The sequence below is a fragment of the Brachycentrus maculatus genome, unplaced genomic scaffold (assembly GCF_059751285.1).
Source record: "Brachycentrus maculatus isolate JH-2025_06_01 unplaced genomic scaffold, ASM5975128v1 h1tg000065l, whole genome shotgun sequence".
In the NCBI taxonomy this organism is placed as follows: domain Eukaryota; kingdom Metazoa; phylum Arthropoda; class Insecta; order Trichoptera; family Brachycentridae; genus Brachycentrus; species Brachycentrus maculatus.
Genome location: NW_028280819.1, coordinates 146,915 through 173,369, shown reverse-complemented (window position 1 = coordinate 173,369; position 26,455 = coordinate 146,915). Strand labels below are relative to the sequence as shown.

Here is a 26,455-nt window from a genome sequence, read left to right as displayed (position 1 = left end):
GGATGTTTTTCCAATGTAAAAGGCTGAACAAATATAATAATTTAATTTATAAATACCAGAATGATTCAATTTATCTTCTTTGCCTTAAACTGGAATTACACCAACGTCTTGGTCAACGATGAATGAGAAGTAGAGTTCTATATTACCATACCACAATGTAAAAATGCTTTTAATATCAAAATATATCATATTTAGCTTTTGGTAAGAAATACTCTTGATCACTTCTAAATTATTATGAATATTAACTTAGTTCAATATAAAGTTTGGAGAGCTATCGACTTCATTGTTTACCAATGCGCTTATAAACCTATCTTTGTTTGTAAGTCACCGCGAGGTTTCCCAAACTTTTGCCAAACCTCTGCTTATTTTATGATCCCCTTGTGGGAAGTTCTCATTGTTAACCGCAAAATCCTGGCGAACCATAAGGCATATTTTATCTATCGGCTTATTGGCGTAAATATTTGAATAAAATTTATAATGGTAAATCATAATTTAGGAGAAATACCTGGAAAATGAGCTTTATTAAGGTGTTTTTTAAATCACAACATAGATGAAAAATAAAAAGGAAATCTGGGCATTTATAGGGCTTACAACATCATAGGCTTGTTCAAGTGACACACGTGTAACATTCACCAATTCTACCCATGATTTACAACCACACTACTCAAATTCTTGAAACTTCTAGATAATATATATTGCTCAAACTCGAAACACAGTATGCAAGAGTTAACTAAAGACATCTATGGAGGGATTCTATGACAGTCGTAAGTCTTGTAAATACCCAGACTTCCATAACCTTTTTCATCTATGCTTAGATTGTTAAAGAAAATATTATTTAAAAAACTCCTAATTGGAGATAATCCAGATTTCTGAACAAGTATTTGGACACACTCAAAATGTTGTCAAGGTCTTTTTATTCATATTTTGATGAATCAATTTTATAAATAAATTATTTCACACTCTTGGGAAAGAAAATTTTACATTTTTCAACATAACATACTCGTATCATTCCTCAGATTTTTTTTGTCCCCAACAGGCCAGACTATGAAATGATTTACCTCTTCACGTTAAAAATGTTTCATCTATGTTGACCTTCAAAAAACGTCTGAAACATTACTATCCATCCTCGAAACTGTAACTCTCCATCATATCACCCCTTCCTCGGACCCTCTCTTACTCTCTTTCTCCCTCTCACCTCCAACGCCTTAAGTATTATTTGATTTAATAAGTTTAAAGAATCATCAATTTGCAATATTCACTAGGTTTTAGATATGCCTAAATACTTCTCCCCAAATTCAGCTCTCCACTTTGAGGTTATTTTTATATTTTTGACGTCTCAACAAAGATTAAGAAAAATATGAAAATTAGGGTATTATCAGGGCTTATGACCTGTTAAAGACTGGTTAAGTTTTACTAATTTTTAATAATTTTACATACGTGAAACATTCTACCCATGATTGATTACCACACTTCTTAAATTTTTGTTTGTCATACATCTATCAATCAATCTACAACATTTTGAGTGTTTCCAAATACTTGTTCACAAATCTGAACTATCTCCAAGAAAAGGAGTTATTTTTCATATAAATATGAAAAATGACTCATATAATTGGAGACAATCCAGATTTGTGACCAAGTATTTAAACACGCTCAAAATGTTGAAAATTAGTTAACTGGTTAAATTATAAGCTAAAATAATAAAAATGAAAATAATATTTTTATGCGTTTGTATGAGATTATAATAGAGGATTCGGACCTCACGTGCTACTTAAAGGGTTTCTGCTCAGTAAAAAAACTTCTTTTCATCTCACCAATAGATGTCTCTAGTGATGTTTTAGTGATTTAAGAACCATGTTTCAAAATTTGTTCATATATATAGAACTTCCAAGAATTTGAGTAGTGTGGTTGTCAATAATGGGTAGAATTAGTGAATGTTACACGTGTGTAAAGTGATCACATAAACCAGCTTATGACGGTTGTCAGCCCCGTAAATGCCCAGACTTCCATATTCTTATTCAACTTTGATGAGATGTCAAAAAATAATATGATCAATCTCATGAAATTCCATGATCGAAAAGTATATGTAAAATGAAAAAAAAAACTCAATGAAAAATAATAAAAAGGAAATAGATGATGATCTGATTGCCATAAATGGAGTATTAATTTTAAATACGTTACTTGATTGAATTATAATAAGTTTTGTCTAAATACGTTAAATCCTCAACCATAGAATTTCTGAGGCAAATTCTCCTAAAAAAATAATATCTCGTTTTTAAAAAGATAATTTTATTAATTTTTTTTAATTATTAGGCACATTATAATTATAAATTTTAAAATATGGCATGTTTCAAATAAAGGCTTAATTGTGCTTTTGAAATTTCTTTAAAACCAATTTATTCGAAATATGTATAGGAATTCAACTTCAAATCGAAGTTAATTAGTTTGGCAACCATAACGGCATAATTTTCCTCCCTAATGACATTTACGTGATTTTATTATTAGGTTCCCGTAACATCTAATGTTTCAATGAGACTGTTTAATTAATTTTTGAGGGAAGTTGCCATAGCGGAAAATGCGGCTGACTTAATTAAAGTTCGTGTAATTTTCTACGTGGTACGAGAAACATTTGTATAATTATTATACAATAAATGTGTCATTAGTTTCACGATAATTAATAGAATATTAGGTTACTTTCGGTTCACAATTAAAACTTATAATTAACCTGGCACTATGTACATGTATATCACACATGGTGACTTTACTTTTAAAACAACGATATTTCATTTATACAATATAAGTAATATTTTATTCAAATATTTTTGTAAAAAAAAAGAAAAGTGTGTGGAGATGGTTTGGGCATGTAAATCGAATGAGTTAAGAAACAAGTTTAAATTTAGTTGAACAAATTTATGGGGCGAATGTGGTTAGTAAAAGAAGTAGAGAAAGACCGAGGAAAGCTTGGAATAAGTATTTTAAAAACTTGACAGTGGACAGATCAGGAGTTAAAATAATCGGCGTGTATGTATGAGACGATGTATGAATGAAGAAGAGGCTAATATTGACAGATGCGTGTGGCGTTCTTTTCTCTCTGCCTACCCCTGCGGAGAAGCAGCGTGATGGTTTATTAGTTAGTTTGTTAGTATTTTTGTATGGATTCTTTATTTCGATGGGTAAAAATTTTCTTCACATTTTTTGGTATTCGTTTTTCATTTACGCCCTTCTTCAAGAATACTCAAGAGCACTTTATTGGAGTGGTTGAACGACACTGAAATCTTTGATTTTTTACATCTTATCGATTGTTTTCAGCAAGCAGAGCGTGTGTGACAAATTGCTACTTTTCAGGAAGTGCGTTTAAATCGCTTTAACTTTGTCATGTAGTCACGTTGCTATTCTATTTTATGATAATGAAATAAAATAATGTCTTGTCGTAAGAGGCAAGTGATAGCGCCCAAATTACTCCTGAAATGTTGTGATTCTTCACTTAATACTGAAAACATACCACGAAAATGATTATTGTATTATTTTGATTTTTTAGTTACATCTATTTTTCATATATATTGTGATATTTTATTCAATTAACAATAAAGAAAGAGACAGATTTTATTCTGTGGTGTTCAATATGTATGTTTAATATTGATTTATTATTACCCTGGACTAGTAACTAAAGCGCGGAGCTATTTATTACCTTGTTTTTATAATACATTAATGATCGAATTGAATCGATTTAACGTGGTAGAAAAAACAAAGGAGAATCTTTGACGACGACTATGAATGTAGAAATATTAAAAGCTTTCAATTGTGGTGATGGAAAAAGCTGGTAGGAGATACAAATAATGAGGTTCCAAATAAAGTGAAAGGAAAAATATCCTTAAAAATAATAGGAAATAGAAGAGAGAAGATGATTGTACATATTCTACGAGGCAACGATCTTATCATTTCCATAATAATGATAAAAACGGGAAGAAGATACATGAGAAGTTATACGGAGCAGCTTAAACATAGGGCAAGCAAAGTTCACAAATAAGAAAGAGCATAGTTCTAAATTTGTACAAAAAAAAACGCAAAAATATCCATTTGTAGGCAATTTGAAATATTCTTACAAAAAAAATGTTTGCAAAATTCATTTAACATTGTTAAAAATATGCCTTTATTACTGCACTTTTTGCCATTCACATTTTTTAGTAAAAATAAAAATATGTGAAAAGACTATTCAATGAATTTCAAATATTTCAGGAATGATCTGAATACTGTGTGAATTATTCTCCCATCCTAGTTGTACAGGTACCCACTTCACGTATTACCCCGTTCGTTTGGATGTAGTTTGAATCATTGACCCAATAACTCTGGAAGCGAAGGGGGGGTTTTTTCAGCGAGCGATGGCATTCGAAAACTAATGAGATATTCTGTGTCAACATATTTTTTCCTGGTGAAGAAAATTAGCAAGGGTAGGTAATTTAATATCGCTCCAAGAAAACGGTTCCAGGGTGTTTTCCCCGCGACGTAAGAAAATTCCATAATTAGCGCTGTCAGCTGAAAGTGATTGATGCCGGTCTTTGATCCGACAAAAAATAAAGGTCGAGGGCCATTAATAATTTCTTCTTCTAATAAGGCCGATTGAAATTTGATTTGTAAGACTGTAATGCATATTTATTGAGGCTGAATAAAATAAGTCCCTTTAATTTGTTTTTAATAACCCTTTGGAGATACACAAAAACTAAATTATTTAAATTTAAAATTTACAAAAAACAAATATGTTAAAATACTTCTTTAAATCCTTTAAATATTAAATTAAATAACTTTAACCTTACTACTGCACTTCCTAATGACTTTGGCATGTTGTCGATTCGTATTATCAGGAAGAGTTATTACACTCGTCTGATGATGTCAGTTACGACGAAACCCGGTTGCTGGTAAATATAATTCATGTGGAAAAAGTTGCAAAGTTGTTATTTTATTCTAGAGTTAATAATTTTTTTACCACATGCCAGTAAAGTTCAACTTCCATATGTAATCCACGCCCAGGCCATGTAATACTTCTAATCCTTTTCCGCACCCAATGGTGCACAGGGCACTAAATTATATTGACGCAGTGTTATCTTGATCATTACTTACATGAAGGGAAGGTGATCACTCCTGCGCTTCAGGGATCAGTCCAGGGTAATATCAAATAAATAGTAGTGTTAAATCACTAATATTTATTTTCACTCCCGCCTAGGAATCGAACCCGGGACCTCCAGCACGGTAGCTAAACATGCTAACCATTACACCACGTAGGCAGACAATGCAACGGAGGACATGTAATCGGGGAGCATATTTAGGAGATGCAAAAATGTAAAAAAAAGCGAAGAATGTTTGCAAAAACAGAGTTGTAAGGCGTTAAAACATATCTGCTTATCCCTGCGGAGAGGAGGCGGAATGGTTAGTTTAATTAATTTCGTTATAAATAACTTCATGATTTCCTTATTCAAACAAAAGGCAAAACAAGTTATAAATAGGGATTCAAGGCTTTGCGTTTTGAAATTATAACACTAGGATAAATTTACCAGTACCTATAATATTTACACCTATAGTGTACTTAAAATGGAAACCCGTTATAATCAATATTCGAATCGAGAGCAGAATCCTATTTACATTTTGATTAAATTGAACATCAATCAACCGGGCGATAATTGACATCGTCTAAAGTTTACCTCGAAAATAAAATTCCCCACAAGTCTGGAATATTTCCCCTAGAAATTTCCCTGACGCAGTAAATAGTAAATCGAGTGCGAGTAACTCAATCACTGCACAAAGGTTCAAGTTTGTAGAGTTATAGATAATAGAAAATATTTAAGATTGTGTTCTTGTCACACTTTATTTAATTTTAACTGAGGTAAATTAATTACTTGATCGTGATTATTGTGACCAGAGTAGGATTGTTATTTTGAATAATAAAGCTACCCGGGCAAAATCCCAACTTAAATTTGTTATTATTTTTCGACATCTCATCAAAGATGAAGAAGAATATGGAAGTCTTGGCATTTACGGGGCTGACGACCGTCAAAGGCTGGTTTAAGTGATCACTTTACACACGTGTAACATTCACCAATTCTACCCATTATTGACAACCACACTTCTCAAATTCATGGATGTTCTATATATATGAAACATTGTTCTATATATTATACTTTATATTATATCTTTATGCTATATTATAAATATGTATATATATATATATATATATATATATATATATATATATATATATATATATATATATATATATAAACATACATATAAATATACATATACATATATATATAAATATATACGTTTCCAACGTGGAATAATTCAGTTCCGATTTTCAACATGTATAAAGATTGTGATTGATTCATCCAATTACCCATTATTAGAATTCAATATAAGAAAGGCGAAGATGAAAACAAAGAAATGATGTTATTTCCTTCGCTCGAATATTATGTAAGAGTAACGAGACATTCCTTAATATATACATGTGCACATATATTCATTCTTACTTCTGGTACGCCAAATAAAGCGCTGTTTATATTGGGACTCTCCCTTATTGGAATAAACATCATATTTTGTAGAAGCAGAGACTGTAGGGAAACAATAACGTATATTTTAAATATTGGAAAGATATTATTTTCATATCAGATATGTTTTAAATATTGGGTTTTCGTGTTAATAAAGTAAGAAAATCATTTTGAAAATGGTAAATTAATTTATGGTTCCGTTATATTAAAAGAAGTAAATATTTATATATTTTTTGAAATATTTTTTTATAGGATCCTGCAAAATGACAAATTATAAAGTTATGTATATAAGTGTCTCATCTGCATATATGCAATTTGAAAAACGTATAAACTTCATGACTTCTTAACTGAGAGCAATACCGGCACCAATTCTAAATCGAACAAAATTACCCCTAGCAAACGAAGGAAATCTGACAATATTTAATTTATAGGATACATCTTTAAAAAATTAATAATAGTTATAAAACATAAGTATAAAGGGATCACTTGGTCCCAGCCAATGGCAGGTCATTAACTCTGGGAGTTATACATGTAGAAAAAACCACTGCTCTACAATTTCAGTATAACAGTCTGCAGTGTCGGTCATGAATTTTATCAGTCTATTGTAATGTAATGTAATGTTATTTAAATGATTGATTCGGGAGTAGCTTTGTAATAATATCTATCCAAATTTTGCTTGGTAAATGTCGCTATTTCTTAACTCTTACCTCTCTGTAGGCCAGACATTCTGGCCCTTATGATTCTAGTAGGCAGCTCCGTGGGCCACAATGTCTGGCCCGGCGCAGGTATAACTTTAATCACTGATTTCTCTATCACCCAAGTATATTTTACCAAAAAATATTTCTTATATAGATACTTTGTGGCACATTTTATAATATCTATATAAAATTAATTTAATGAAGTTTTTGGTGAGAGTATTTTAATGTTTTTAATGTTTTTGATTTCAAACAAACCCTGATGATGACAAGGTATTGTCGAAACCGGTAGGTTAAATTGTATTTATATAAAAAGTGGTGAAAACAAAGTTAATTAATTTTATAAAGACAGTTAATCTTAATTAACATGGTCATACGAATTGCCAGACAGAGTGTCCCAAAATTAGGGAACCAAAATATTTATTTTAATGGTAGAAAAACGTCGCATTAGTTATGAGAAAAATTGGTCAGGGTGGAAACGGTTAAAATCTATCGTAGAACGTATTTTGAGATATTTCGCATAATTCAAGTACCGTATGTATTTGAAAATAATGTGAAATACATCGAAACATGTGTCGCGATAGAATTTAAGAAATAGTGGTTTTTACAAAGTAAAACTTTAATTAAACATGTGATGTGATTTCATGATCTCCATAATTGCTCCTTTGACTATTTTTTTCTTTCCAGGTGTTGCAAGGTCTGCTCCCGGACCCTCGGAGAGAACTGCGGTGGATTCAGTGGAACATGCGAGCCTGCATTGAAATGCGTCGATGGAGTGTGCATCACGTCATAATCTAGGGAGCCGCTACCATCAAACAGGATATAATATAAGACAAATGAGGGAACACAGTGTACAAAGATGCAGAACATAGAATATCTCAGAAAGATCGATTATTTTTCATAATATCGTGGTAATCTTAGAGGTGAATATATACATAATAAATGTCGTTTTCTTAATCAAAAAAATAGTTAAAATATTAATAATTAATCTATTTAGATGTTTAACGCAGTGCTTACAAGTCTATTTGTGTTTATATTGTAATAAAGTCAGTGTTAAAATAAATATTAAATAAGCTGTATTTTAAAATAAGTCCGTATTATATGTATGATACTCGAATATAACTAAAATGTATGGACACAAGCAGTTTATAAATATAACAGTTTATAATAATAACGCTTTCCTCTGCTAATATAAAACCCGAATAATTAAAACAAAAACACCCAATTGGTTTATTCTTTAAAAACGATTTTATTTCTTATACCTATCTGTTCATACAAAAAGTGATTAAAGCTGTGTAATTTTATCAGTAAAACAACGGTATTAGCAAAACTTAGTTTTTATTTATCATATCTTTATTTGATTTGAACATTAAGTTTTGATTTCCTTGGTTATAGATACTTGTTTATGAGTGTCGTGTTGTATAGAATGATAAACCAAGTTGACAAAGGTAATACGAATATTGAACGGAATAATATACAATATGTGGTTATGCAGTTTCAGTGAACATTTTGCTAGTGACATCTGATAGCAAACTGGAGAATAGACAAGAGATGTCGCGGCGGAAGGTAAGCACATACATAGTTTATGATTGTATTTGATTTTGTATTGTATTACATTACACATATATTATATTTCAAGACCTTCAAAGCAAATACGGAACTTGCTACTGATACCAGGAATAGCATTCTGTATTTGACTTCATTTAAATATAAAATATAGGTACCACACATTTATTGAATACATATTGGATTATTTCTTAAATCAGGTAAAATATTTTAAACGTTTTATTTATATGAGATTAGATGTCATTTAAACAAATTTGTGATCTATTTTAAACAATCATGTTTTTTTAAATTTAATTTTTAGTAATAAAAATATGAACAGTTTATAATAATTTAAAAAAAATAGTTTTAAATTATTGTATTTTTTCGTGGTATAGTAGTCCTAGAATCACATTGAAAAAATAAAACTTTGATTTTGTATTGGAGATTAAACAATACATATTAACATTACTTCCTTACAGAAAAAAAAATATTAAAATGCTCTCCGTTATTGTTAACTTTCGGACAATACAAGTCGACAACCGGTTTCATAATTCGTTATAAACAGAGTAAAATATCACTTCTAGGATATCTTTTTCCTACACAGAATCACATAAAAAATAATAAATAATACATCGTTGAAGATAAATATGATAACTTTTTACAAGCTATGTGCATGTTATGTTTTCCTCTAGGAGATAAATAAATGGTCATTAGGGGTAGTTTGAAACACGTTACATCCAAACGAACAGTTGTTATTTCCGCGCCATTACCGGCAATTCGGAAAACATGTTTATTTTCAATGCTTCGCGCAGTCATTAAATGCATTTTCCAGTTTTTCAGCACAACTGAATTACGTACTCGTACATTTTCACCCCCCAACTACTTTTGTACGTGTTCTGGCTGTGATACTTTGCCATTTTACTTGCATTCAGTCACTGACTTACGTTACCAAGTATATATACATATTTAATATGGTGGAATGCAGCGCAGAAGCCTATAACCTCACTGATTTTATACATTTCTTCCATAATACGTGTGCAACAAATATTATGTTTTTGTTTTCCTCTTAAATATGTATATTGATATATATTGTATATATATATATATATATATATATATATATATATATATATATATATATATATATATATATATATATATATATTATGTATTTATTTTTTTCCCAATAACTACCTTATATTTTTCACATCTCGTGAGTATTTACAGGGTTTATACACCGTCATAGGCTGGTTAGGTGATCACTTTACACACATGTAACATATTTGTGAACAAGTATGTGGTAGTTAGCTGAAATATCTAGAGATATCTTGTAAAGCCTAGACTAGGTGTGTGGCATTGACAAACAGGAACGGGCGAGTGGGTGATAAATGCCACCCAAATTTTTAAGTATATTTTGACAGTTGAGGTTTAACATGAATATTAAATACAAAGTCTTATTAATAATAAACAAGAAATATTTTTATGAGCTTTATTTGATAAGAATATTTAGATTTTATTTTATTCGTACCACTTAACACAAATACTAATGCTTTACGTACATCCATTGTCTACATCAGGGGTTCCCAAACTTTTTTTGTCTCGTAGGCCCCTTGCCATGTTTTTCGATTTTTGGTAGATCCCCCCTTACCTGATATTGTTTTTCAGCAAATTCACTATCTTCTAATGTATTTTTGAAAGCCGATGTATGTAGTGCACATTAAAAGATTATAAATTATCACACACGTTATAAATTTCAAAGTGTAATGAGAATTCAAAAAATACGCACACATGTTAGGTTAATTCAAATTAAAATTGGCTTTCATTTACACACAATAAATAAGCAAAAAATAAATGCTTTTAATCTAAGGAATAAACCTGATGTCGTTGACCTCCATTTCTTTTTCATGGACCCCCAATTTTTTTTCGCTGACATACCCCGTCCAAGTCGTCGTAGACCCCTGGGGGTCGATATAGACCACTTTGGGAATCACTAGTCTACATTGTCTACTACTACACTTTGGTTCCATCATCTTTTTAAACATGTAACATAACAATTTTCTCATTTTACATAATCGATATACAAAAAAATATTTTAAAAATTACAAAAAATAAAATAAAACTTATTTCTTTTGTCTAGTGAGTGACACCTGTTAACCGCTTTAAGAAACACCTTTGTATTACACAGTCGTACAAGACAGAAATCACCTGCAAAATGAAAACCAAGCTGAATGTGTTTTGAACAGGTACGGATAATCCAAAATTGCCACGTGTGGCCGTTTTAAAAATAAATTATTTTGGAAAGATCTGGGTGACACAAGTCAACAACATGTTTACTTCAGGGTTAAACATATAAGTAGAGATCTTTTAGTATATATATTTTTCAACTTTTTAATTACAAACCCTCAGGGGAGAAATAAACAACTTCAAAGATATAATAACTTCATGACCTCTAGTGTATTAGCGAAATATTTTGGCAGCATTGTGGAGAATTATCTCCCGGATTTACAACCCTTCAATTTAGTTATCAGATATTAACGCACCGAAATCCAATATATTACATTTATGGGATTACATCTTCGCTACATCTACGTATTAGCGCAGACCGAAGGTTTGTGGCTGGGCTATGGATATCCTGTCATCCATTTGTGGAAATTCCACTCCAAAACTATACGCCCCCTGGAGTCTAAACCAAAACGTCTTGAGATATACGCTTACCCTTCATTTATCAAAGCCTCTGCCTTATCCTACAAATTAATGTTCCTGATATTAAGCTCAGAGTCCTAAGGTGATAGCGCCTAATCTTATTTACAACATTTTGAGTGTGTCCAAATACTTGTTCACAAATCTGGATTATTAATTTATTTACAACATTTTAAGTGTGTCCAAATACTTGTTCACAAAATCTGGATTATCTCCAATTACAGGAGTTATTTTCATATTATTTCATATTATGTTACACGTCTGTAAAGTGATCACTTAAACCAGCCTATGACGGTCGTCAGCCCCGTAAATGCCCAGACTTCCATATTCTTCTTCATCTTTGATGAGATGTCAAAAAATAATATTAATTTATTTATTTAAACCATATTGAAGTTCCAAGAATTTAAGTAGTGTGGTTGTCAATCATGGGTAGAATTGGTGAATGTTACACGTGTGTAAAAGACCACTTAATCCAGCCTATGACGGTCGTTAGCCCCGTAAATTCCCAGACTTATATTCATATTTATGTATGTATATATATATATATATATATATTTATATATATATATATATATATATATATATATATATATATATATATATATATATATATATATATATATATATATATATATATATATATATCCATATTTTTATTCATCTGTGTTGAGATTTAATAACTTTTCAAGCATTAAATTTATGAAACATTTTTTTGTTTGTTAAAAACATGTAAGTGAAAAGTTTCGTAATTAAAATAAATCTGGATTTGCACATTATGGAGGGTCGATATTATTTTTTGGCGAATTTTCTTATCAAAAGGGTATAAAAAGTACATATTCTTCTTCATCTTTGTTGAGATGTCATTTAAAAAAAAAAGAAACGTCTTGAGATAAACGTTAACCCTTCAATTTATCAAAGCCTTATCCTACAAGTTAATGTTCCTGATATTAGGCCCAGAGTCCTTAGGTGATAACGCCTAAACCTATTTATATTATTACACTAGTACCTAGAATACATCATCAAGTTTATCACTTAACGTCTTGCCAGCTGACAAATTGAAAAACATTTCTCAGGCAGAGTAACGAGACCTTGTTAGCGATAATTGGTTTAGAATTTCAGGAGCTGGGACCCGTTGTATCCTCCTCCTTGCCAGTACACTCATAAACACATCCGAGCAGAGAAAAGATAATTAACTTCCTAAATTCACGACGGAATGCGATTAGTTTCAGAAAGAAAGAGCAAAAAATAAATGAATCGGAACATCTTCATCCAGTTTTCCATTTCGTTTAATGCCTTTATTCGTTTTTCTGCTTTGAAAATATCTTTAAAAAGTAAGAAGAAATTTATATTGCCTTCACTTTTTACCATTCAATACTTACCCACAGGTATTGTATATGACTTTTGTTTCATTACGCCATTTTTTCCACACATTGCTTTTCCTTTTTTCATTTCCAAAAGTGCAAGTATATTTAAGAACTAAAAACAAATCGTGTCATTCCTTTCTATTGATTATAGATGAGTTGCGGTTTGATGTTTTTGCAAGTTATTGAAATTTACCCTATATATATATTTTTTTTTAATTTTAATATCAACATATACTATACGTACAAAATCAAAATACACTCACACAAACACATACACATAGACACACACACACACATACACATTAATGGATATAAATTTTTATATATGTGTGTGTGAGAGAGATTGCGTAAAAAGGCATAAAAAATCCTAGATAGATTTGTACAGGCTTATATAAGGTAAGCAACCCCGAGTGCCAGAGCCGTAATTGTCAATCGAATTTATCTATAAACATTCTTTCTACTTCATATAGTGACTGTAACCTTCACCTTGAACTCCTTCACTGACGTTACCAGCATCCGATCAAATATATTCAACTCTCATATCCAAAAATCATAAAGCTTCTTTTCGATGCTTTGCCCTATGTACCAAGCCAAGGATCAAATAAGAAAAAAAAAGAAAATCACTAGAAAATAACGTCACAAGGAAGAAAGTAAGTGACAAGTCATTCAAAAGTGATTTTCCTTGAGGATTTTCTGCTGTGTAATTCGCTTTGATGTATCACTCCCTCACCATTTATTAAGTACATTGGCTTGATTATTTCACATTTCTCTTAAAGAAGGTTGTTACTCATAAAATTGAAAAACGTCTCTTTTGATCGGTGCTTTTAGTAAATTTCTGAAAAATTTAACTTATATTATTTCCCAAAAAGGCGGTTTTTGTTTTAAAAATTTAGAGAAATTAATTGCTATTCGTGTGGAATGTTTTCTATCCTGTTAAATATTAAACAGGAATTACGACATTATTTTTAAAATGTCAGGTTTGAACCAGCCAAAAACTTGGATCTTCCTTGTCTACAGTGTATTTTTATTTTATTTTTTGACATCTCAACATAGATGAAGAAAAATATGGAAGTCTGCATTTAAGAAGATTACCACCGTCATTATAAAAAAAATATCTTATATAATTTGAGATAGTACAGATTTGTTAACAAGAATTTGGACACACTCAAAATATTGCAATTTAATTAAAACCAGATAAATGTAGGATTACGAAATATTTTACAATAAACATATTTTAGCAAATACGTTTTTTATATGAATGGACATATGTAATATGACACTACGATTTGAATACATGTTTGTATGTTTTTGTGTTTTGGTATACCATTTTCCGAACAATTAATAAAGGCATGGTTTTATTAATTACTTTGTTTGCCTTTGTAATATAAATGAAGTTATTGAATTAAAATAATATTCGTGCTAAAGCTTTTCAAAGTTCAAACAATAATTGAGCGATATTAATGTAAGGAACTTAAAGGAACCCATATTCTAACTATTAACGGCTAAAAGTTATTATGTTTTTATTTATTTAACACAATTAAACTCAAATGAAATATTTGTATTTCTTTCTTCTTCTTCTTCTTCCTATTTACAGTCATGTAAGTATAGGTTACGACATTTGATGGACGTAACATTAATAAACGGTCAGTTCTAGATCTCGTATATGCGTATTGAAACGTAATGTTGTGTCAAAATTTCAAAGCAGTCGGTAATTCACTTTACGAAACAAATAATTAAAAAAATTAGCATACATATTTTTATTTCATTTTCTTGGTCTTCCTTATAATAGATCCTCAATTTATGGGCTGATAATTTGTACAGGTCGCTCATTCCTTTCAACGCCGTCATAAATCAAAAAACTTAATTTTTAAGGAGATCGTTATTAAAGTTTAAAAATATAATGAAATGTATCAAAAATAAGTATCAAGCCACTTATTGAATTTTTACTGTGCAACAGATCTTTTTAAGTAAAACCTGAATGTTTGTTATCCATTTGAAAAATATTTAGTATATTTTAAAAAAATAATTAAACAATACCTTTTCTTCAAAATGCAAAAACAACACTTTCTGCCCTGTAGCGGGTAAATATTAAAGTTTAGAATATGCCGCTTTTGCTGGGATAAAGCACATCTTCTGGGCATTCCGAAAACATGCACAACTGAAAAAGGATGATTTTTGAAATATGACGTTCTTGAAAGGAGTGAGCGAAGTGTCTTAAGGTAAAATAAGAAAACACATTTAATAAATATATATTTTTAGGTAAGTCCGTATTTTTTAATTAAAAAGTTTAAACCAATAAACGCAGGTGATGCAATATTCACTCAAACCCTTATCCGCACCCTATGGTGCATAGGGCACTGCATCATATAGTCCAGGGTAATATTGAATAAATATTACAATGAAAAAATCACTGATATTTATTTGACCCCCCCTGGGAATCGAACCCGGGACCTCCAGTATGGAAATATTAGGATTCCATAAATGTGACGATGATAATCGGAGTATATTGTTTATTCGTGACACTCCAATTAATATAAGGTATCCAATAAATTACATCAATGGCTCTAATTAATAAACCGCTGCTGGCAATTAGATGGTTAACTCGCAGCTCAATTACGCTGGCTACGCTTGATTGGTTCGTGCAACGGCCAATTGGCACCGACTATTAGGTCACGTGGTTTAAAATAGAGGGAAATATTCAAATAGACAGCGGGAACATATTCTAGAACGATATGAAATCAATTTTCAAAGGGTAATATTATTCAGCTATACAGTATGTTCCTTTTGTTTACTTTTTAAATTTATATCTAACATAGAAATATTTATATTGCGTTTACTTTTATATAATATTTTACCCAATACGAGTTGATTTCATCTAAAAATAAAATAAAAAAATCAAAAATATATTTTTAAAACCTTTTATTATTTTATACGAACATGTCAGTGTGTCCAAATACTTGTTCACAAATCTGGGGTTTCTCCTCTTTGGAGTTATTTTTATATTTTTATCGTATATCTAGGAGTTCCAATTTTTTAATGTGGTTATTCATTATGGTTAGAATAGTGAATGATCGCTTAACCAGCCTATGACAGGTCATAAGCCCTGTAAATACCCAAAATTCCATATTTTTCTACTCTTATGTTGAGATAATTTTTTTTCATTTACCTTTATTTAGAAAATGACAAGGTGCTTGTCGAAACCGGTTGGAAAAAAGTTACCAACATGACAAGATGACAAAACCAGTTAGAAAAAAGGTACTAACGTGAAAGTATTTTTTTTTAATTAAACACTTGAATATACCACTTAATGAGTTTTATTTATATATACGACTAGTTTCGAAAACTTACACATATTTAAATTTTTACCAGAAGATGGATTTAAAAAAAAATCAACACATCATTCCATAAGGTTAATGCCAAATCAATAAGTAATAATATAAATGTAGTTCAAAAAATGTTGGAGTTTGATATTATGAAATATGCTGCAAAGTAATAACTGAAAATATTTAAAAAATATATATATATATTTCTTTCTTTCATTCTGAAAAGTATTTCTCGGACATCTGGCACTTTGAACATCAAATATTGGTGACGCCAAGATACATTTGAAATTGATTAATCTCCTTTGAGGGAGAATTCTCAAGTATCGATAATTCGGTAGCCGAGAGAAATTTTATTTGATTAAAACAAAACACGGGTAAAACACGGCTGTCCAAATTTAAAAAAACAGTAAGCGACATTTTTTTGTCGTAGGTTTTTTTTGCATTTTTGGACTAAGTAGAGTCTACTTAGTCCATAAATGCAAAAAAAACCTACCACAAAAAAATGTCTCTTACTGTGTTTTAAATTTGGACAGCCGAACAGTTGACAGTCCGAAACATTTTACTGGGAATAGCTTCTTGCTAAACTCCGAGTTCAGTAAATTTTTTGGTTGAAATTAATTAACATTCATGAAATTATTACAGCGCTGACATTCGTAATAAAACATTAATTAACGCCCTTTTTTAAGCGCTAAGCGGTGCACAACTATTACTTTTCTATTATTTTTAACACAATATATTTGGTTTAGTATCTCTAAAGGTGTTAAACAGGAATGTGTAATGTCGCCGTGGCTGTTTAACCTATACATAGATAATTGTATGAAAGAACTGAATGATTTGAATGTTGGAGCTAGAATGAATAATTTGACTGCCTGTTGCCTTTTGTATGCTGACGATGCTGTTCTTCTTGCCGATAGCAGAGAAGACCTGCAAACGTTGGTGACAAAAGTGTATAATGTGTGCAAGGAAAGTGATTTATTGATGAATGTTAGCAAATCCAAAATTATAATTAAAAAAAGAGATGAATGTAAATCTGAGTGTGAAATATTGGTAAGTGGAGAGATTTTGGAGCAGGTAAATGATTTCCTATATTTGGGTAGATGTTTTATAGGGATGGAAAGATTGATATAGACATAGAAAGGAGAATGAATGCTGGGAACAAAGTGAATGGTGCACTGAAATCAGTTATAGCAAATAAAAACCTATCAGCGAAAGCTAAACTGGCAGTACCCAACGGAGTCCTGGTTCCGACCCTAATGTATGGAAGTGAAACATGGAGATTGTTTGTTAGTGACATGGAAAATGTAATGTATGGTAGTGGGAGAGTTTAAAAGGTAAAAAAATATAGAAAAGCCACGTTGGTGTGGGTATATGTTTGAATCTGGTATATGTTCATTTGATAAACGATCTGAGACTAGGTCACTAAGAATGAGTGCTGTTATAAATTACTTACTACTCAAGCAATAAATTTTAAGTCTAGATAAGTATTTTATTTTCATTTTCATGGATTTTTTTCAACCTCTGAAGGCATTTACAAAGAATGTCTAGACTTTTACATTATTAGAAGTGGCCATATTTTTTCTTGTAATTAAAGTTACAAGGATTAATTGAAATAGACACAGTTCTTAAAAGCAATTATGAAAATACAAAGCAAAATCGAAATGGAAGCTAATTACAAGTACATAATTAATATCAGGATAGTTTAGTTAAGAATCTGTAATTTACAGAACCAATTTCTAAAATTGAAAATCTTTTAATATTGTCTAGTCCTCAATATTTTATTTCGTAGTAAAAAAAAACAACAAAAAAATCATTTACCTTTATTAATTTCAAATAAAAAAAAGACTAACTAGCTTCCCGCAGTAGAAGGCAGAACTCATATAAAGCAAACAATGTTTATTTATTGAATAGGGTTTAACTTTTGAAATACAATAATAATAATTAAAATATTCAAAAATATTTATACTTAAAGTGTTAAGCATACATTTTACGTCATAATCACATTCGCTTCGATGCATTAATTTCACTGTAGGACATCGTCTTTAATAATGATGTTAGATAATAGATTTGTAGAAATAGTGGTATTTACCAAGTAAAGCAATTATAAATGTTCACTCATTAAACAGATCTATACGGTTTAGTAAAAAAAAACAGGATTTAATGAGCTTTAAACTTCCTGTCGTTTAAAAAAATATATATATGTAGAATGTCGCTTTGTGTTCGAGTTATCCGTTAACTAACTAAAAGTTCTTTCTAGTTTCTCGTAATTACTGGGTTTCGACTGAAATTTCTGTGCAAAGATCTACAAATTGCAACGAAATGCCTGTACGACAAATTTTAAAGTAAACGTTTTTTACAGCAGCGAAAAGACATTTTAAACAAACTTTTAACAAGCGAGAATGTCTTCTGCATTTTCAATGCAGTTTACATGTTTTCAGTTATATTGCAGTTCATATGTTAACTAACAAATTGATTTATTAACCATCACGCCGCTTTGCCTCAGGGGTAGGCAGAACGCCACACACTCCATCTTTGGAAACATTCCTTGCCTCTTTCACGTTCATCTATCTTCTCACACATTTCCATCGATTATTTCGACTCCTTACTCGACTGTTTTCAAGTATTTTACATACCTGATCATGCCAAGTTTTCTGTGGTCTTTCTTTTTGCAATGACTCAGTTCATATTTTTGTCCATATATTTCCTATAATAGATCTGAATATATATATATATATATATATATATATATATATATATATATATATATATATATATATATATATATATATATATATATATATATATATATATATATATATATATATATCTCTTCATCTTCTTGCTCAATGCTGAGCGTCGTGGTCTTCTGGAATGTCAGGCACTTGGTGCACAAGTTCTCTCCATTCTTCCCGGTCCTGGGCCAACTTGATGGCTGCGTTTAGCGAGGATCCGGTTAATTCCTTTATTTGGTCTGTCCATCTTGTTGGAGACCGTCCTCTTGCCCGCTTGCCTTCAACTGTACCTGTTACTACCAGTTTTTCAAGACTCTTCTCGTTCTTTCTGGCGATATGCCCAAAGTAGGACAGAATCCTTTTCCTGCAAGTCGTGGAGAGTCTTTCTGTCACTGACAGTTCGCGGAGAATGGAGACGTTTGTGCGTCTTGCAGTCCAAGGAATGCGCAGCATCCTCCTCCAGCACCACATTTCAAACACATCCAGCATATGTCTTTCCTTTTTCCTCAGTGTCCATGTTTCCACTCCATACAGCGCAATGGAGAATACAAGAGATTTCACTAGACGGGTTTTCGTTCTCCTCAGTATGGACCGATTTTTCCATATCTTCGCCAGACTAGACATTGCTGATTTTGCCATTCCAATTCTTCTCCGGATTTCTGCTTCACAGCCTCCGTCTTTAGAAATGAGTGCACCTAAATAGATAAAGTCGTCGACTTCTTCATAATCCCTTAAAGAATTGTTCCTTATCAGGGTGCCGAATCGGTCGATGACAAGAACCTTGGTTTTACTTTTGTTTATTTGAAGTCCTAAATGCTGGCTTTCTATTTCGACTCTATGGAGGAGTTCAGCCATTTCGTCCTCATTGTTGGCTATTAGCGTTGTGTCGTCTGCAAACCTTATATTGGAGATCTTTTTGCCCCCTACTGATACGCCACCTTCCCACCCGTCTAGTACTTCCCTCATTATATATTCTCCATATATATTGAAGAGATCAGGAGACAGTATACACCCTTGTCTCACGCCTTTTTGTACTTGAAATGACTCTGAGAGGAAATTATCAACTCTTACCGATGCCAAATTTTGTACGTATAAGTTGTGAATAAGAACTATCAACTGTCTCGGTACACCCATTGTTTCCAAAACCTTCCACAGGCAATTCCAATTCACGCAGTCAAAAGCCTTTGTATAATCAATAAAGCAAAGTACGACCGGAACCTTGAACTCCCGACTTTTCTCGATTATTTGTCTTATGTTCAAGATTTGCTCACGTGTACCCTTGCCTTTGACGAATCCAGCTTGCTCAATTGAAATTTGCCAGTCGAGGTAGTGTTTTAGCCTTGCTTTTAATATGTGTAGCAATATTTTGCTGGCATGAGAGATGAGTGAGACAGTTCGATAGTTTTCACACTTTAGCGATGATATATATATATATATATATATATATATATATATATATATATATATATATATATATATATATATATATATATATATATATATATATATATATATATATATATATATATATATATATATATATATATATATATATATATATATATATATATATATATATATATATATATATATATATATATATATATAAATATATATTTATATATATATATATATATATATACACATATATATATATATATATATATATATATATATATATATATATATATATATATATATATATATATATATATATATATATATATATATATATATATATATATATAAATATATATATATATATATATATATATATATATATATATATATATATATATATATATATATATATATATATATATATTTATATATATATATATATATATATATATATATATATATATATATATATATATATATATATATAAATATATATATATATATATATATATATATATATATATATATATATATATATATATATATATATATATATATATATATATATATATATATATATATATATATTAAAGATGAGTTTTTTTTATTACAAACGTAAAAGTGTGATTATATTATACATCCAGTGTTATGATCTCGGTATCGATGAAACATCGTCACTAGTCAAATAAAATATTTGCAGAAAAAAACTTTATGATTGTTTTCTATTTTATTTTATGAAGATTTAAAATATAATGGCAAAATATATTTTTGCAGGCGATTGCATTCTCAGTCATGGAAAGAGGGAGATATTGGTCTTAATAAATTTATCATTTTTAAAATAATTTCTTAGGTTTTTAGACATTTTTTTATACACATATATATATATATATATATATATATATATATATATATATATATATATATATATATATATATATATATATATATATATATATATATATATATATATATATATATATATATATATATATATATATATATATATATATATATATATATATATATATATATATATATATATATATATATATATATATATATATATATATATATATATATATATATATATATATATATATATATATATATATATATATATATATATATATATATATATATATATATATATATATATATATATATTAAAGATGAGTTTTTTTTATTACAAACGTAAAAGTGTGATTATATTATACATCCAGTGTTATGATCTCGGTATCGATGAAACATCGTCACTAGTCAAATAAAATATTTGCAGAAAAAAACTTTATGATTGTTTTCTATTTTATTTTATGAAGATTTAAAATATAATGGCAAAATATATTTTTGCAGGCGATTGCATTCTCAGTCATGGAAAGAGGGAGATATTGGTCTTAATAAATTTATCATTTTTAAAATAATTTTTTAGGTTTTTAGACATTTTTTTTACTCGTATACGTATGTAAATATACGTACAAGTATATATGGTATATATTCCTCTCATATCATATAATCTTATATAAAAACGCGAAGCAGTGAATAAATTTTGTATTGTTTTCAACATTTTTATTTTCCGCGAATATACAATATATTAAAAGGCCGATCTATCAAATAAATGTTATTTTGCCATCTTATTTTCTCAAAAATACCGTGTCGGTTTATGATCATATGACATATTTTTATTATTGACAAGTTTCTCATACACCATCGAAAATTGAAGATGGTAGAACCTTTTACTTTTTCGTATTCTGTTGTCCTGGTTTTTATTTTATTTGAATGTGCTTTTTATATTTAAAATGCCTCATAAAGATACATCTATTTTGACAAAAATAAGTTATTGAATAACAATTATTAAAAATATAAATGGGGTTCAATTTAGTGAAAATAGTAAAGGTATAATTTAGTTTTTTTTCAATAAAGATAAATGAATATTGTACCTTGTATTTCATTTATTAGGAGAAGGCTGAAATATTCTTTTAATTGTTTTATATATTTTTTTTAATATATATATATATATATATATATATATATATATATATATATATATATATATATATATATATATATATATATATATATATATATATATATATATATATATATATATATATATATATATATATATATATATATATATATATATATATATTTTAAATCGTGTCGTTATAATTTACACAAATCTTTTTCAATTTTATGCTATTTCTGTGAGCCTAAGCAGCTCATTATTAAAAATATATATCAAATTATGGTAGAGTGGGTTCGAACCGAGAAACTCTGACTTAAAAGTCCGCTACGCTAACCACGGGACCACAGGCCGACACATACAAAATAGGTAAGCGCAAATAGTGAATACCAGTAATAGTACGTACATTATCAGTTTTTTACCCGAGAGAAAATAAATACGTGTAGGAATATGTGAAAAGCGTCATTCTTTGAATTTTAATGGAGGAACTTACATAACATTACTGTTTTTCCAAACGCTAAAATAAAACATCGCACATAAAGAATACATTTCCCCGTGTTTGCCGCCGTATAAAAGTGAACTATGATGCCAATAAACAATAAACTTCAGAAATGGAAAAAGTGGCAATGGGATTCCCACAAAAGGGTACGAATCGTAAAATAAAAACCTTGGCGGTTCCACGAATTGCTTCCAGCCCCTCCTTCATTTGCATTCAAAGGAGCGAAACTAGTTCAGTAGGAAGTAGATCCTGCTCTCCAAAGGAAATAGGCAACAAGTCAAAAATATTTTTTTTATATTTCACTACCCAAATCAGCGTTAGAAACCTAATAAAGGGAAAAGATATTACTTTGAATTTACCCGTTTTTTGTCTTATTCTTATAAATAAAAGTAATTTTTTAAAATATTAAACCATATCCGCTCCCTAGGTGGATCATATGGAGTTCAAAAACTGTCTCCAGGCTTTTCTGTCGGCTGCCAGCTCCCTTGCATCCTCCCAGTGAGTATCGCGTCCCGAAGTTCTGATGAGAACTGCCGACGAATTGTCAGCAGTAGTCGTCCTGGGTGGCGCGAACCTGATGCCTCGTAAAAGAGGCAAGCTTAATTAAGGCTCTCAGGAGGCATGCGGAGTACATGGCCAAGCCAACTGAATCGCCTTTCCTTGACGACAGTTGTGACCAAGATTTGCTGCGTCTTACGCCTCATCTCTTCATTCCTCACAAAGTCAAAAAAAAATAATACTTTAAAAAAAACCTCAAAGGATTCAAAAATATTTATTTCTCTAGGGTTAGTATCCAAGTTACAGTAGCCATAACAAGTTCGAGTATCTCGATTGTCCTAGCTATAGCAGTTTTTCTATATTTTCTACTTTCCATTTTTTTCCATTTTCATTTTCATTCCCAAATAATATCTATATCCTCTACCCTGAGTTTCTTCACAAACGATATCTTTCTCCCAATTAATTCTTTTTTATATGGTTACACATTTTTACATTTCACTTTTTCAATTCATTGGTATTTATTTATATAAAATACATTTCAGACATAAGACATATTTAAGAATCAGATTTTAAATATTTTCATTGCTTCACAAGCATTGTGAAATAATATACATCAGAAATGTTGACATTCTGTTTTTCCTTTCGTTTAACCAGACTGAGCTACAGCAAATCATGGCCGGTTATAGCTAGTTAGATTTTTATTTACTCAAAAGTAATTTTCATATTGAAACTTGCAAGTTTTAATATAAAAAAAATGATTTTTATTTTCATAAAATTGTCAGTGTATTTTTCATTGTTTCCTAACTGAAAATGCACGAAAACCATTATGAAAACAAAGTGTCGAGTTTTCAGGACTCTAGGTATTACTGTAATATTATTAAGTCCGCGGAATGAACAATTTATGTGCCAGTTATTTAGCCAAAGGACGTCATCCCAGGTATTCAGGACAATGCAAGGCTCAACTCTATAGCTCGGGTGTTCCTGGAACATACTCGTAGCACCGTTCCGGGGCTTAATGAATTTGCAGTATATTTTACTAATTTCAACATCTGTTGAAATTAGTAAAATATACTGCACTGTGTGGAACTGTGTGGAACGCTTAAATTGCATTCATATTTTACGAGAAAAGGGAGATTGTCGTTCATATTCCCAAATAACACCACGTTAAGCACGAATATCCATATCTGTATTTGAATTTTAAAGGTGTCTCAACTTGATATGAAATATGTATCATTTGTCCCTTTTTTATGAAAGATGATCTGAGATCTGAGAATTCCAGGGCTTAGGACCTGGCATTTGGCAGGTTAAAGGGATCACATATTGACGTGTGTAACGTTTACCATTCTATACATTATTAAACATTCATATTGCATTAATTACTGAAACTTGTGAATATATATATATATATATATATATATATATATATATATATATATATATATATATATATATATATATATATATATATATATATATATATATATATATATGCAATGGTATTAGATTCTTCCGCATATTATAATTTTTTTAAATTTATAATTTTTATTTTGCAGTACTACTTTATTTTGCATTACTACCTTCAAATAATTTTGTACTGTTGTTGGATTCCTTTTAATTTTAACAGTTTTTTTTAAATTCTGACACGATTTTATTACCTCGCATCGACGCAGTGTTGTCGTAATAGTTTATTATATAATCACTTCTATAGAATAGAAACTTTAAAGTGACAACTACTCAAAAAATACAGTTGTAATAGGTCTCTGCTGTCGTAGTATGTCAGAAAAGGTGGATAATTTTTTGAAAATTTGCGATATTGTTCATTTCATTCAATTCAATGCATAAACAAGATACTTACTAAAGTACAATTGAAATATGTATACATAAACAAATGAATATTTATAATGAAAATACTGCATGGTACAATAATAAAATATCAATTGACCATTCTGTGAATCAAAAAGCTAGTGAACTAGTCAACGTTTGTGAACGAGATTCACTCAAAATTGGATCTTGTCATGGTATCAATATATAAAACTGAAATAGGTCATTCATGAATGACTCACATCCTATTTACACAACCCAAAATTCATATTACATATTCACGACTGTTTGTTTACATCAATGCACAAACGATGAAATGAATTAAAGGGATTTTTACTTCCGGTGTGATATTATTGGGTATTTTTACTTCAGAAATCATTATTTTGTTTACTAATAATAACTTTTTAAACTTCTTCAACAACAAAAGAGTCGTTCAGATACGTTTATTGTAAAAAAAGAACAAAATAGAAAAAAAAAACAGGTGTATTTTACGATCATTAAGAACAATACGCCACCAACTCCTACCTGTTCATATGGTATATTTACGTAAAAGGGTTTTTGTACCTACTTAAATGAAAAACTTATATATCTATATACGAGTATACGTATAATATTGTTATGAAGGCCACATATAAAGAATTCAGGGTTGTAGCGGTTCAAGTTTTTTCTGTTAATCCTCTTTGTTTAGTTATCTGCATTCGATAATTTAGTTTTAAATAATTAATTCTGTGATATATTCGGAGCTAGAAATATGCTATGTGAAACCAAATTAAGAAACTAGTTAGCGTTATGTGATCATATAAAGAAACATATATCTGGAATGACTTTTTGTTAATGATCGTTTTTTCATCCTTTTTGCAAAAACAATTAAACGATATGATTATGAAAGTAAGGGTGAGAAATACATTCATTGTTACCAGACTTAGTGTATCAAGTCATGTGAAGTATTCAATTTTTAAATACTTTTATTACAAGCTTTAAATATGAAAATAAGACACGTGCGAAGGACCATCTTTTAGTTTGTTAATGTAAAATCAATTAGTTTCGTTAACTTATTTCAATTTGCCAATGTAGAAACCTTTTTTTTAAACAATAATACTTAATCGCATATCAAAAATAATTTAAAAGAATGTTGGTTGAAAATGTGCATATTTACAATTCTAAAATGATATGAGAATAACAAAATGCGACAACTCAAAATTTAAATAATGATTTAAATATTTGAAATCATATATTTTTATAACCTCCCTACGGATTTTCGTAAAAATGCCTATAAATTTACATATTAAATTTAAATAAAGACCAAACAAAATAAATGAAAAGAGTCGTAATAGATCCTTAATTAAGTGAAAAAAATTAATATTTAAGTCGCTCTCCGACCACAAAT

At 29.7% G+C, this 26,455-nt stretch overlaps 1 protein-coding gene across 1 annotated transcript in view; it reads left to right on the top strand.

The window, feature by feature from the left end:
- cmpy (crimpy) overlaps nucleotides 1–26,455 on the top strand; it is a 314,343-nt gene that overhangs the window by 142,117 nt on the left and 145,771 nt on the right. The window contains exon 3 of the mRNA XM_088256644.1: nucleotides 7,916–8,794. Within this exon, the coding sequence (XP_088112770.1) occupies nucleotides 7,916–8,021 (106 nt within the window). The 3' untranslated portion in view covers nucleotides 8,022–8,794. The remainder of the gene's footprint in view (nucleotides 1–7,915; nucleotides 8,795–26,455) is intronic.